The 16,066-nt window shown below is 36.6% G+C and overlaps 1 protein-coding gene across 1 annotated transcript; it reads left to right on the forward strand.

The window, feature by feature from the left end:
• The first annotated feature begins 3,433 nt into the window (after positions 1-3,433).
• On the forward strand, positions 3,434-16,066 carry LOC110450271 (sodium-dependent glucose transporter 1-like). The gene is made up of 4 exons (XM_021497725.1): positions 3,434-3,490; positions 4,692-4,889; positions 5,934-6,219; positions 9,296-16,066. The coding sequence occupies exons 2-4, from the start codon at positions 4,749-4,751 to the stop codon at positions 11,281-11,283; spliced, it is 2,415 nt and encodes an 804-aa protein (XP_021353400.1). The 5' UTR covers positions 3,434-3,490; positions 4,692-4,748; the 3' UTR covers positions 11,284-16,066.

Raw genomic sequence — 16,066 nt, forward strand, 5'->3', positions numbered from 1 at the left:
ACTTATTCACAGCTGATCTTGACCACACCTGTATGTTGTCACCAGGCAACAGTAGCCCCTAGGGCCCAAGCTCCCACAGGTGACACCCTGTGTATTATAATTACCTGGATAGACATATAGGAACCATGTATTACAGGTAACATGATGTAATAATGCTATACATTTTGTATATATGTAAAAAGTTTTGATAAATTTTAGGGGGGATGAATATTTTATGGGGGGGATGAGTATTTAATGCATTAAATACTCATCCGGATGAGTATTTTATGGGGGATGAAAATTTTATATGACACCGGGACTATTCTGTAACCCGGGACTATTCTAAACTCCGTCTCCTTGTTCATAGTCTTGAAACGTACGCAAGTGGGGGTGTTCTCGTTTCCCCCACTTTTTATATAACAAAGGAAAGTGTTGATTTAGGAAGACATTTGCAAACCAATTATAGTCTGTTTCATACTCCCCCCCCCCCCCCCCCCCCCGCCGGCCCCGTGGNCTGTGTGACATGTAGCTTTGTTGTATATGTTGGGTATAATAAATAAGGTTTTAATACTTTTTTTGGGTTCAAATATCTTTATTTATAATCGATATATTTTGACACTTATACATATGTAGAGTTTACAGTCAAATATTTACATTACACTTTTAAACAGATAATATAGAATAAAACAGCACTACATAAGAGTTCACAATCGAGTATTTCACTACTTATACATAATGATTACATTTCAATTATATTACAATTTTTAAACATACAACCGTCAATGCATATTAATTATATTAATTTATATTACAAAGTTTAGGCCACCAAATACAAGACAAGTTTAACATTACATTTCAAAACATGTTAAGAATTTAAATCCATCAATATAAACTGTAAATTACATTTACTAATCACACAATACAAATACATTAACAATATTCACATATTAAGAATAGTAACGTTTAGTAATAGAAATCTCAAATTGCCCCCCCCCCTCAAATTTATATCATATCTCCAATTTAAAGTTCATGTCCAACAGCCAAAAGACACACAATTTTGTTGCTATCTATCACAAATGTAAGAGATGTGATGCTGCATTGGCGTACTCCATAAGATCCATCGTCTGGTTCTCAAGGCGCTCCTGTTTCGGTATCGTTTCTCACGTGGTCTGTTGACTCCTCCTGCATCTCGTTGTATCCTGTTGATCTCGTTGGCTGCCTGAATCTCCTGGAACACTCTAATGATGGCGAAGATGTTCGGATGTATACACATGGTGAACCTTCTTCTTCATAATCTCTCTGGCGATGACGTTGGCATGGTCTGGGTGTGCTGGCGTTGTCCAAACCGTACTGGAATATCATTTAGTGTAGTCAGTGTGGCAGGGCAGGTGGCATCAACACAGGTCCAGTAGGCCCTCTCACCTCTGTTGTTCTTAACACTGCAATACTGCTTGAGCTGTACAGTTGGATATGACTGCCCCAGAATGATTGTTTGCTATATATATATACAAATTAAGGAGTGCTTAAATAATGGTAACACGCATCATCATCTCAGTAATTAGCATAGGCCGTGATCACTTTTAGCTCACCTGGATGGAAATGATAGCTTGGATAATTATAGATGTTCAATGATTTTTATGATAGTTATAAGATACTTATAACATCTAGGAATTTTGATTGATTAACTGATTAATTAACTGTTAAACACCACACTCTCAGTCACACATTACATTCTTACATTTTGTACAAAGTAATGTAGGCATCTTATTAAATGTTACAATGATAAAGGTTATTTAAAGTAAATGTACTAGAAAATGAAATAACACATTTCATCTTATCATATCAGCAGCACAAGGACTACACAATAGATATATTTAATACTGAATATATATATTTATATATACGATTAATATTTAAATAATTTTAATTTTGATATTTGTCATTACAAATCTGAAAAAACTTGTATAATGTATTATTAAATTAAATATGATAAAACACCACCTTAGATAGAAGGGTTAACCACAGGTAAAAACCCAGGTAAACCCAGGTAAAAACAGGTAAAAACACAGGTAAATACTGCCCATACTACTTAGAAACAAACTATAATCCTTCTAACAACATTCTTCCCCCCATGTTATTTTAAAAAGTGGGGGAAACGAGAAGAAGCCCGCAAATTATACCGTCAGTCTGCAATTTTCTAAAGCCATCAATCACCAGATAAACGAGCCAATTACCGCCGAAGGTAAAAGCCACGCCTTATCGGTGACACCACCCTCCCGTGGTGAACACACACGTATACTGTTTGGGGTCGCGTGTCCGGGTTGACAATTAGAGTGGATAATTGACTACAAGTAAATTACACGTAAATGTTTATCTTGCCAATGAAACTTGGAGACTAAAATCATCAGCACGTCTCTGAGGTAACAAATGTCAAGAACGGATTACGAAATTGTCATCAGTCAATCATCGAACCAGAGACATATCATCTATTCGGACACTTTCTTTGGGAGTTTTGAAACATAAAAAAATTAATGTGCATCAATTTAGTCTACACTTTCTTTGAATAACGTCCTTGTGTCTTGTTAAGTCTGTCTCATGATAGGTAGAGCTTGGTTCAGTCACGGAATTAGATTGGCCATCTAAGTCCGTGGTTCAGTAGATCGGTGAACGGTAACGTAAATAATTAAAAAGAGTATCCTAACTTTCTTCAGTCATCTGATTGGAAATATGTATGTCCATTCTTATCTTCACACGATAATCGTCCGAAAAAGTCCAATGCTGAGACACAGTACCGCGTTTTTCATCGCGATCATTTGCAAATAAAAGTTAGATGTAATCATATGAAATACAAAATTATGAATTATTAAATTAATTTGGAGGGGGTGTTGTGAACGTCTCTGCCGTGACATACATACATGTTACTGTTAAGATGAGATATTACCATTGTTATCTAAGTCCGTGATATTACCCACGGACTTTGATCAAATCTGTGGCAGTAATGTATACGTCTCTGACTCATGTAAAGTTTTCAACGGTTTTTTAAACTTTAATATATTTTTATTAACTCAACCAGAGACATATAAAGCCATTAGTAATATATACGCTCTGCCGGACCAATGGTAAGGTAAAGAGCAAGTTGCCAATCTCTGTAATATACGTCTCTGATTGAACATTTGAACAAACTGGTTGGAATCTGTAATGGTAAGAAATCCATAATGAAAATAATTTATTTTCGTTTAGAATGAAATAGTGTTTTGGATATATTTCGATATCTCCGAAAGCATGTTAATATAAATTAACGATTACTAAATTCAAGATAGTTAGTAAATTCAGTACAAGAATTTGTTCATTTCATAGCATTTTGCAATGATATATGGGCTCATCAGCGTATATGAAACTCTTGTAGAAGGCTCCAGCGTGCCATCACGTTAGAATAAAGCTTTTATCTGATCATGAAATAACGTGACGGTGAGCTGTCGGTATCCTCAGTCAACAAGTCCTGTCATAAATGGTAAACAAATTATGTATTGGTTGGTGTCAGGGAAAGGTGTATATATGGTGTGATGATTTATCCATTACTTACAATATTTAACTCGTAATTAGTTGACTGATTTCGATTCGTTGCGTACTTATATGAGCACAGCTAATAATAACGTTACTGACATACATAGCCTACGTACATGTACGTGTAAATCTCTGGGAACCCAGACGCGAGTCTGTTTCCGGCGTTATAATCTCTAGACTGTCTCGGTTTGATGTTCCGTAGCCTCCGATTTCCACATAAACACAACTTTTGTTTTGAGCCATACAGGATATTTTTCGTCTAAAACCTTACAATGAAAACCCATTTGGATATATTTTGCCTTAGATCAGTATACCGGTTCATTTAGACGGAAAGTCGTATAACATTTACTCTCTTTGCCAGCCCTTGCTGTTTGTCAATATGAAGATTAATAATTCGACAAGTAGTAGCAATAGGCAGAAGAAATTACAACAATATCCTAACATGCATGGTTGTTCTGTAAAAATAGAACATATTTGTTTCAGTAATGCTATCCATACTTAGACCTGAGCTAGGCCGAGTGAAAAGTAAAATAAAGTGGCAGTCCTTTTGAGTTACATTTGTGCTTGTATGCCATGACGATGTCATGTCAAGTTTATTATATATTAATATATCTTCATCCTTTTTCTGTCTAAATTCTATATTAGCCATACACAACTAAATATGACTAAAACAATTTTACCCTTAAAAATATTTTTAGGGTAAAACAACTTACTGCGAAACGACCTGACACCTTGCAAAACGATGTCAAAGTTTATTGTAAGTTTCTTTGGGCTCAGGGTGGAGTTTATATTGTGGTTTAACAGATTTGAGTTTGTTATGTCAATTATATATTGGTATATACAGTTGATCTAATAGACTGTACTTCCCTTTGATACAACATACTTTATATAAACATGACTTTCCTTAGCTCACCATAAACATACTGTATCCTGAATTTACCTTTATTTTGTAGCCTGCCCTATTCCATCTTACAAATGATACATTTCCCTTCAAACAAAGCATCTTTCCTGACCTGTTGGACTGGACATTGTCATTCATGTATACTTGATCAGTTATAAAATATGTGTGTTGAGGCACTGTATTGAAGCTTTAAGCTTACAATCATCTTTTACTTACATAATGAGTAAGACAATCACTTTTGTTTCAGATGAATTATTTTAGATAAAGATACAACTGCCAAATAGTATAAAAACAATTGCCAATCATGATGCATGACGTGGAGGAAGAGGAGGTGACGTTTGATGAGGCAGGTCTCCTTGACAATAAACAGAAGAGGTCAAGGTCATCAGTATGGTGTCAGAGTATGATCAAGATACTCTGTCTCTCATTGGCATTCTTTAGCTTGGTAAGTTTAGGTGTCCTATAAATTTAACTGGAGTTCAGAATACTTACTGTAAGGATAGTCAGTCTGATTATTGTCATCACTGCTCACTTACTGGTGTTATGTTACTGCTGTAACTGTCTGTAAAGATCTAATTACTGCTCACTAACTGGTATTATATTACTGCTGTAACTGTCTGTAAAGATCTAATTACTGCTCACTTACTGGTGTTATGTTACTGCTGTAACTCTCTGTAAAGATCTAATTACTGATCACTTACTGGTGTTATATTACTGCTGTAACTGTCTGTAAAGATATAATTACTGCTCACTTACTGGGGTTATGTTACTGCTGTAACTCTCTGTAAAGATATAATTACTGCTAACTTACTGGTGTTTTGATACTGCTGTACCTATTTGTAAAGATATTATTATCGTCACTTACTGGTGTCTGTTACTGCTGTAACTGTCTGTAAAGAGGGGGGTACTGATCACTTACTGGTATTATGTTACTGCGGTAAATGTCTGCAAAGATATAAGTACTCCTGACTTACTGGTGTTTTGATACTGCTGTAACTATTTGTAAAGATATTTTTATCGTCACTTACTGGTGTTTGTTACTGCTGTACCTGTCTGTAAAGATCTAATTACTGATCACCTACTTGTATTGTGTTACTGCTGTAACTGTCTGTAAATATATAATTACTGCTCACTTACTGATGTTATGTTACTGCTGTAACTCTCTGTAAAGATATAATTACTGCTCACTTTCTGGTGTTATGTTACTGCTGTGACTGTCTGTAAAGATCTAATTACTGCTCACTTACTGGGGTTATGTTACTGCTGTAACTGTCTGTAAAGATATAATTACTGCTCATTTACTGGTGTTTTGTTACTGCTGTAACTATTTGTAAAGATATTATTACCGTCACTTACTGGTGTTATGTTACTGCTGTAACTGTCTGTAAAGATATAATTACTGCTCACTTACTGGTGTTTTGATACTGCTGTAACTATTTGTAAAGATATTATTACCGTCACTTACTGGTGTTTGTTACTGTTATGACAGGGTCTGTGTATTGCCATTCCGGGCCCTACCCTGATAGACCTTGGAGAACGGGTTCAGTCCGACACCACCCACATGGCCTTGGTGTTTACCGCCCGCTCTGTTGGCTACTTGTTAGGGGCCCTTGTTGGAGGATTCCTGTTTGACATATTTGACAAACAACTGTTGCTGTGTGTAACACTGTTTCTGGCCTCCCTGGCAACATGTGTGATTCCCTGGGCACTGACCCTGGTAGTGCTGGCTGTGATGTTCTCTCTCCAGGGCATAGCCATGGGTGTACTGGATACAGGTAAGGATTATAATCTTTAGTGGCATACTAGCTTGGTATACTGCTTACACTTATACCAGACACTTAGTATACTGCTGACACAATACTAGACCACCAGCTACAGTAAAACCTCGCTTACTCAAACTCATGGGGTCCAGATCAATAGTTCAAGGAATACATTGTGTTCGACGAATCCGAGGTTTGACTGACATTGCTATTTTCTTTTTTAGGTGGGACAACAGACAGTGCGAGCACTGCAAATATTGCGGATAGTAGATGATAGAAGTAAAAAAATAGTTTGATACAGATGGCAATATAAATAAGATATAAAATTGCTGAACAATGAAATCATATAGCCATTGGTATTTAGAAAGGAAATAAAAAGCTGCATGTGTAAGGTACTTGTCTCTTTGACTTAGTTTGCCATACTTTGATTGGCTACGTTAATTTTACAAAATAGCAAAACAAGAGGGACTCTTCAATCATTTTAAAAAGAAGGAGATCTTTAATCCCTGTTATCATAATGTTGATTGATAACGAAATTGACAATCACAACCTATTAAACTTTGAATATCTTTAAACTTGGTCGAGAATCCGCTATGTTATTTCCGCTTAATATTAACATGCCGAAATATGGTTTTACATACCCAGTGAATTAACACTTCTACCAAATCATCGATGCACACAAAACAATAATGCAGTTACAACAGGGTAAGAGCACCGTAACCTAAGGATACTGCTGTTATTCCGCTAATTATCTGACATATGGCAGACACCTGTACAATGAGCGTGAACCGCAGCCTATGCCTTGAGGCATGTTGATATCATGCGGCATTCTGGTGTGTCTACCTGTTCGAAGAATGGATAGGTACAATACTAAGGTTTTGAAAGGTCTAGGATAAATCAGCATTCGAGGAAAAAGGGTATTCCAGCAATAGCTGTTCAAGTAATTTGAGGTTAATTTAAAAAGAATATAAAAGAACATGGTCGGGACCGAGCAAACTATTTGAGAAATAGGGAGTATTTGGGATATGCGAGTTGAGTAAGTGAGGTTTCACTGTATATATACTGACCAGCTATACATACTGCTGACACAATACAAGACCACCAGGTATATACTGCTGACACAATACTAGACCACCAGGTATATATACTGCTGACACAATGCTAGACTAGCAGGTATATACTACTGACACAATAGTAGACCACCAGGTATATATACTGCTGACACAATACAAGCCCACAAGGTATATACTGCTGACACAATACAAGACCACCAGGTATATACTGCTGAAACACTACTAGACCACCAGGTATATATACTGCTGACACAATACTAGACTAGCAGGTATATACTACTGACACAATACTAGACCACCAGGTATATATACTGCTGACACAATACAAGACCACCAGGTATATATACTGCTGACACAATACAAGACCACAAGGTATATACTGCTGACACAATACAAGACCACCAGGTATACATACTGCTGACACAATACAAGATCACCAGGTATATATACTGCTGACACAATACAAGACCACAAGGTATATACTGCTGACACAATACTAGACCCCCAGGTATATATACTGCTGACACAATACTAGACTAGCAGCTATATATACTGCTGACACAATACTAGACCACCAGGTATATATACTGCTGACACAATACAAGACAAGCAGCTATATATATATATACTGCTGACACAATACAAGAACACCAGGTATATATACTGCTGACACAATACAAGACTAGCAGCTATATATACTGCTGACACAATACTAGACTAGCAGCTATATATACTGCTGACACAATACTAGACTACAAGCTATATATACTGCTGACACGATACTTGACCACCAGCTATATGTACTGCTGACACAATACTAAACTACCAGGTATATATAGTACTACTGACACAGCACTAGACCACCAGCTTTATATATTGCTGACACAGCACTAGACCACCAGCTATATAAACTGCTGAAATGCTGTATGTATCACTTTCTCCTGTTAATACTATTAATTATGTATTCAATATCAGGCGTTAAACTCAATCACCATGATGCTTTATTTTTAGGTTACCTGAGCTTTAGCTCAAGTGACCTATTACTATCCGTCTTCGTCCGTTGTCGTTCGTCGTTGTCGTCGGTTAACATTTTACATTTTCAACTTAAGCTGAAATACTGGCAAAGGGATTTCATTAATATTTCATGGGAAGGTTACCGACATCACCCTGACCAAGTGTTATTATTTTTCGGGTCGATCAGAAATCTAATATGGCCGCCACAGCCGCCATTTTGAAAAACTATTTCAAACTTATAGTCAAGTTCTGCTGGGCCGATTGAACTGAAACTTGCTAGGAATGATCAACTCCTGGTCCTGACAAAGTGGGGTTTTTTTTCGGGTCTATCAGAAATCCAATATGGCCGCCACTGCTGCCATTTTGAAAAAACTATTTCAAACTTATAGTCAAATTCTGCTGGGCCGATTGATCTGAAACTTGGTAGGAATGATCAACTTATTGTCCTGAAAATGTGTTGTTATTTTTCGGGTCGATCAGAAATACAATTTGGCTGCGGCCGCTTTTTTGAAAATAACTATTTCAAACTTAAAAGCAAGTTCTAATAGGCCGATCTAACTGAAACTCTGTCTAGGAATGATCAGCTCAAACTTAAGTTAACGTTATACTTAACTATTTTTTACTCAAATTGGTACATATTTCAACCACAAAAAATAAATACTGTAGGACTCTGGTGACCATTAAGGCCCATGGGCCTCTTGTTTCTTTGCTATAGAGGATTTGTTTTAAAGAGAACAAAAGTTGATGGTCTGCCTTTTAACTCACTAGGCCAAAGTGCCTGTAAACTTAAGTGATGGTATGTCGCTTTCTAATGTCAGCTTTCTTTTAAACAATTTCTTTGCAAAACCATAAGGCCTGAGGTCATGATGCGTGTACTTGTCTACAGCTTCTTGCTCTCTTAACATGCATTAATAGTTTTCCTGAACATGTTATGGGAGCATGTCTATGTGTGTAATAACAACTTTCCTTAATCTGTAATAATAGCTTTCTTTTATCATCATCAGGTGGGAATGCTCTGTGTGTGAGAATCTGGGGCAAGAGGAGCTCACCATATATACAGGTCATGCACTTTGCTTTTGGAATTGGAGCTTTTATTGCACCACTGTTGTCCCAGCCTTTTCTCCATGAAGTTTCACTAGCCAACACTTCTAGTACAAACCCTATCACAGATGGTAGCCAAATATTGAGACTACTGATAAACAACGGTTCATCTTTAAGGATCAAACGTGAAGATTTAAAAAGTGGTCAAAATCTGACAAAATCTTTAAATGATTCTTCAAGTTTCGTGACGTCCCTGAAAACCAGTACTTCTCCTCCTGTGTCCATGGAAAGTAATGATAGTGTGACAACTCTGGCCCCTACTACCACAACTGTGAAGATCAGGAAGCCAAGTGCTAATGATCTACCTCTTGCACCAGGTTGCGCTGATGGCGGATGTGCAAAGAACAAGGATGATATGACTGATAGTGATAAAGCGGCCCCACCTGTCCCACCTATGTCATCTCCAGACTCAAAGAAGTCAAGCATCACCTTGACTCCGACTACGGTGAGTCAGGGTTCTGGGAATGCTTTAAATGATAGTTTCAACGGTACATCTGTTGATAATACCAACGATAAATCTACACCAATCATTTCAACAATCTCTACCCTTCCACTTTCTACACCACCAAATCAAGCTACAACAACTACTTCAATTCTCAAAGCAACTACCACAACTCCAAAACCAACTACAACAACTCCGAAACCAACTACAACAACTCCAAAACCAACTACTACAACTCCTAAACCAACTACAACAACTCCAAAACCAACTACTACAACTCCTAAATCAACTACAACAACTTCAAAACCAACTACTACAACTCCTAAACCAACTACTGCAACCCCTAAACCCACAACTCTTCCCATTGATATAGCTGATTGTTTGCTTTGTGCTGGCGTGAATAAAAGCCTTTTGAATATTGATGACGTTCAGGAAACATCTACTGCTGTCAACCAATCAGATGTCACAGACATCACTACTGTAACCATGGAGACAAGCACAGCCGTAAAACCTCAGACAGTTGGGGATATGTTTAACACTATGGTCCAGTCTGTTAAGAACATGTCAAAGATTCAGTTCTCCTATACCATCATAGCGGCACTTTTACTGGTGAATGCTGTCATCTTCCTGATTCTGTTCTGTTACGACAAGAAGAAGGGCGACCTTGATCTCATAGCTCAGAGGGAGAAGGAGGACTATGTCCAGAACACGTGTGTACGACTTGTCATCCTCCTTGTCATGTTTCTGTTCTTCCTGTCTTATATTGGCATGGAGACGACCTATGGTGGTCTCATCATGACCTTTACTGTGGAGTACATGGATTGGAATAAGAATCAGGGAGCCATTGTGACTGCCATTTTCTGGGGCTCCCTGGCTGCTGGGCGGGGATTTTCTATCTTCATAGCTGGATGTTGTAAACCACACTGCATGTTAATAATTGATCTCTTTCTCGTCATAGGTGGGGCCACAATGTTAAGTTTTTTTGTTCAAAAGTACAGTTTTATTCTCTGGCTGGGGACATTATTCCTCGGACTGGGGATGTCGTCCATTTTCCCCACAGGACTGGCCTGGACAGAACAGTATTTCCGAATGACCGGGAAGTCCACTGCAGTGCTAGTAACTGGCTCTGCACTCGGTCAGATGATCATTCCTGTAGCTACAGGATATACTTTTGAAAAGATAAACAAAATGTACCTGATGTATGTTGTGTTGATACTGAGTGTGTTCTGTACAGTGCTGTTTATAGTAATGCAGCTATTGGCATCCAAGTGCAGCAAGATGTCTGTCTCACAGAACGGATTTATGCCTTTACGCAGTGAGGACAGTATAGAGCTGGATGGCATGTCCTACGGTACTACAGAGGAGTCGACGCGGCGAAGACTCCTTCCATCTTACAACGATGTGGAGTATGACCAACTACCACAAGATGGTGATTTTGAATTAGATTAAATTTCCAAATGTAATGCAGCTTTCATGCAGGTAATATATTGATCATATGTTTCCTCTAAAAACAGATTCACTGATCAGAGATTGTTTTCACAATTCTATGTGATTTCAGATTCCAGTATATATACTCAGCGATGTGATATATCATTTCAGGATGTTATTTCAAAAACTTTAAAGTTGAAACTTTAACCTTATTGTCAGTGTGAAACTGATCACTTTTGGATATCTGTGTTTCGTCAATAATTCCTGTACTAGGATTTTTTAAGGTAGATCCTGGAACATCTGTTTCAAATTGTCCCATTCTTATAGGAGATACATACTTTATACCGAAAAGTTTCGCCCTACGCTGGGAAAATCCGTTTTCGCCCAGTGCTAATTTCACCCTGTACATTTGATAACAATGTCTGTCATGTTGTTTACTATGTTCACTGTAATGACAAATTTGTCTTCATTATGGAGGGCAAAAAAAGGGGAATGATTATAAGCTGTGGCAAAAATATCATGCCACCAGGGTATATAGTAGTGGCTTCTCAAAATATAGGTGAGTCCCACTGGAGAATCACTGTTCCTGTTTTATAATCACTTCAATATACAGATTATATTGTTTACTCTTTGTTCTTTCCTGTCATACTATAAGGCATCAACAAAACCAGTTTCTGGTCCCTAGAGCAACATATGGTGTTTATGAAACAGGGTGTTTTAATATATTCCAAGTTTACATTAAAATGAGCCTCTGGTAAAGATGTAATACATGTATAGCCTAATGGAACAAATTCATCTCTCATGTTTTTAATGCTATTATTTTTTTATTATTCTAGGATTGTTTACAAACATTCTTTAATATTTCATACATGCTGTAAATCAAAATAACTGCAGAGAAATTAATATTGTATGTCATGCATGACATTAACAGAGAAAACACGACTCCAGATGATTTGATCATTGTTGTGAATACATACAATTGTGTGAAATGAAATCCTTGTGTCCACTGTTAATTAGTTCACAAATTCATCAACTTCACAAACTCATGGACTTCACAGACTCATGGACTTCGCAAACTCATCGACTTCACCAACTCATCGACTTCACCAACTCATGGACTTCACCAACTCATGGACTTCACAAACTCATGGACTTCACAAACTCATCGACTTCACAAACTCATCGACTTCACACCTTCCTTCAGAATTCCTCAAGTGTTTAAGACAGGACATTTTGTACAGTTATTTCCCTGGTAAAATGAACCTACAATATTGCTTTAGGGTTGTATAGCTATGTCTGTGTCGTGTTACACACAGTTGTGTGGTGTTTAAGGAGGGTGAAGGTGTAGGGGGCCTCCCCAAGTAAAAGGGTGTTCAATATCCACTGAGACACATTTGTGTGTGTTATTATTGCTGTTTTCTTGTCTACAAGAAGCAAAAAAAATATCAGATTATGTTTTTTTCTTGTGTTTTAAAATATATTTTGATTTTGCAGAGGGGAATTGAATTTGCTGTCACGGAGTACATCTTTTGTGATACCTTCTCCGAGTTTTAAACATATCTGTATATATATTCAAGAAAATGTACAATCATGTACCATCACTTACTGCTTGTAAAATTGTCTGGTGGTCGAGGGTGTTACACCTCAGGGATAAGGAGATATGGAGTGTTAAATATTTAGGCTAGGTGGTCTCCTCATCCCTATCCAATTAACGGTTTTCAAAATATTGTATTTATGATCATTTGCAATTTTTCAGGATTCAAATGTCTCGGGATCTTGACATAGGGTTTCTTCGATAATGCCCTGGATCCTAACCGGGCCCCAGGATCATAAAACAGTCTTAAGCCTAAAATTGTCTTAAAATTTGACCTAGCGAATTACAAATAGTGTCATAAAAAGTGACATCATATGTGACTGGCTAAGCGAAAACTTGGGTCTAAGATTGTTTCATGATACTGGGGCCAGGAGGCTATCATTTTCTGCTTCCTTGAACTAATTTCAAAGTTGCTGTCCTTCCCATATATTTTAATTGTACAAAACAAACTCAACTCATATAATGTTGTCATCTAATGAAAATTGAAATATGCATGTGTGTACATGTGTAGCTGTACCCCATGGATACGTGAGAATGTGTTGTTGTGTTATATGGGTAGGGCTAGATTATAAGAGAATGTGTTGTTGTGTTATATGGGTAGGGCTAGATTATAAGAGAATGTGTTGTTGTGTTATATGGGTAGGGCTAGATTATAAGAGAATGTGTTGTTGTGTTATATGGGTAGGGCTAGATTATAAGAGAATGTGTTGTTGTGTTATATGGGTAGGGCTAGATTATAAGAGAATGTGTTGTTGTGTTATATGGGTAGGGCTAGATTATAAGAGAATGTGTTGTTGTGTTATATGGGTAGGGCTAGATTATAAGAGAATGTGTTGTTGTGTTATATGGGTAGGGCTAGATTATAAGAGAATGTGTTGTTGTGTTATATGGGTAGGGCTAGATTATAAGAGGATGTGTTGTTGTGTTATATGGGTAGGGCTAGATTATAAGAGGATGTGTGTGGTTATATATGCTATAACACAGTTTGACATATAGCTAAGTTCTCCACACTTAACATGGAAACATATTTGTGTGTATGATTGTTTGAACTGTGTTGATAAATCCACTGAATTTCATTTGCTTTGTATGAAGCAGGTTTTGGTAATTTTGTGTTTTGCCTGATCATACAAACATGTATATTATATACCTAAACTATCTGATTTAGCCCTCTGCGATTGTTGCATATCTACAAAAATCATATTGTTTAAATTATATACACTTACATGAAGTGTAGATAAACTATTTTTCTTATTAATTGATATACATAGTCTTTGAGAGCGAAATATGAAGGAAAGTACAGTGAAAGAAGAAACAGCTTATATGATATATACAATGTATTCAAAAAATGATTATCAGTTTGGTCATGGGAGATATCACATTTGTGTAAAGTTCGAGAATTTCTTTTCTGTTGATTTGAAAGCTTGTTATAGGGTGATTATATTGTTGTCTATGCTAAATCATGGAGATAGATCGTAAAATACTCTGATGGAATCTTCTTTCAAATCGAGGAAAACAATGATTACGATAATAGCACAATTGGATGGTTTGAGGTTGTATAAATAGACAGAAGGACACTGTTAGTTGTAGCGGTAAGCTTTAAACATCCTGTATTTGTTAGATTTACCTGTCTCCTTATACACATGTTCAGTGTTGCTCCGAGACTGACCACAGAAAGTATCACAAAACAGAATATACATGATTTGGGAAGTGTGTTACAGATGCTGACAGATTTTGGTATATATATACGGACACTGTGTTTATGTTAAGTTTGATATAGGTGTAAGTAGATAAAGACGACAATGATTATAGGTGGATTACTGCAATCAATGGAATACATGGGTGTATTAAAATATTCTGAGACTGCTTCAGTTTACAAATACTGCTTATACATAACAGCAGTATTTATTAACAAACATTTTACAAAAAATAATTTATTTTTATAATACATGTAATTATATCAGTATCATCATACAGATGTATTTTATCCTGTACACACCTTGTCACATTTTAGATTATTTTGTATTGTATTGTCTATTGCGTTTCGGGTAGTGCTCATGCTCAACTAGTATAGATACCTCGCTCCTACAACCACCGTAACTTAAGTCCTACGCAGACACTTTACTATCATGCTATTTTCATCCTCTCTTTATATTTCCTAGTCTTTTGTACATAGCTTTATTTTACAAGCTCTTTCATTTGTCTATAAGCTTGTTTTTAAACTTTCTTTCAATATTTTAATAGAATATGTGATAATTATATGTGAATGATAGTGTTAATTTTGTCTTCCGTTTTTCTCAATTTTGGTATAAAAATGCTCAATAATGGTAAAGTAACCGTTTTCACAATATTGGTATAAAAATAAGAAAAGTTTATACTTTAATTTTGGGGCCGAGAGTTGGTGTGCCCTGGGGGAAAGATTTTCATCATTTGAAAGGTCAAATACCTTTTGGGTGGCTAGTCGGAAAGGTTTGTTTTTTTGAAAATATGAGGAAATATTAATGAAAGAAATATATCAACTTATTTTCTTACCACTTTCAAGGATGCAGATGTAATCATGGTGTACAGGATGATCTTAAGGAGGGCCTCAAACCTGTTCACACCTTTGGGTTTGTATTTGTGAAAGTTTTTGTCTTTCCGTCCTAAATTATTTTGATTTCTGATGATGCCTCTAGCCAAAAATATTGTGATGTAAACATTTGATGGAAGTTTTTCCAAATGTATAATTGCAAGAATTAAATTGGAGGGTATATTGTCTATCTGGACTAATACATAATGATGTTTAAAAAACACACCATATATTGGAGATCTGGCCTGGCTAAAAACCTGAAAGGTTTACTGACCTTGTTAGCGTAACCCCTGGAGTATAGAGGATGCTGTGTGCCAGGTGCTCAAATTATTTTCGGGGAGGTCCCTGCTATAATGTCCTCAAACACATTTACTTGATCACAACGATAGCTAGAAATCAAACAATATGTTATGATGATGTGGAGAGACCACTGTCCTCAAGCAGTACACTTAGTTTTTACAGTTTCTTTAAAGAGCTTTAACCATTATTTCAATGTTATAGAAATGTGCATAATGTTGCTTTGAGCTTGATTACAATATATATTATAGCAATACGTCCTTCTGGGCTTGAAGATATACCTTCATGCCACGCATGTGACACTCCATTTACAGTGGAACATTTTTTAATAGAATGTTCTGATTTTA

Source organism: Mizuhopecten yessoensis, unplaced genomic scaffold (assembly GCF_002113885.1).
Source record: "Mizuhopecten yessoensis strain PY_sf001 unplaced genomic scaffold, ASM211388v2 scaffold5141, whole genome shotgun sequence".
NCBI lineage: Eukaryota > Metazoa > Mollusca > Bivalvia > Pectinida > Pectinidae > Mizuhopecten > Mizuhopecten yessoensis.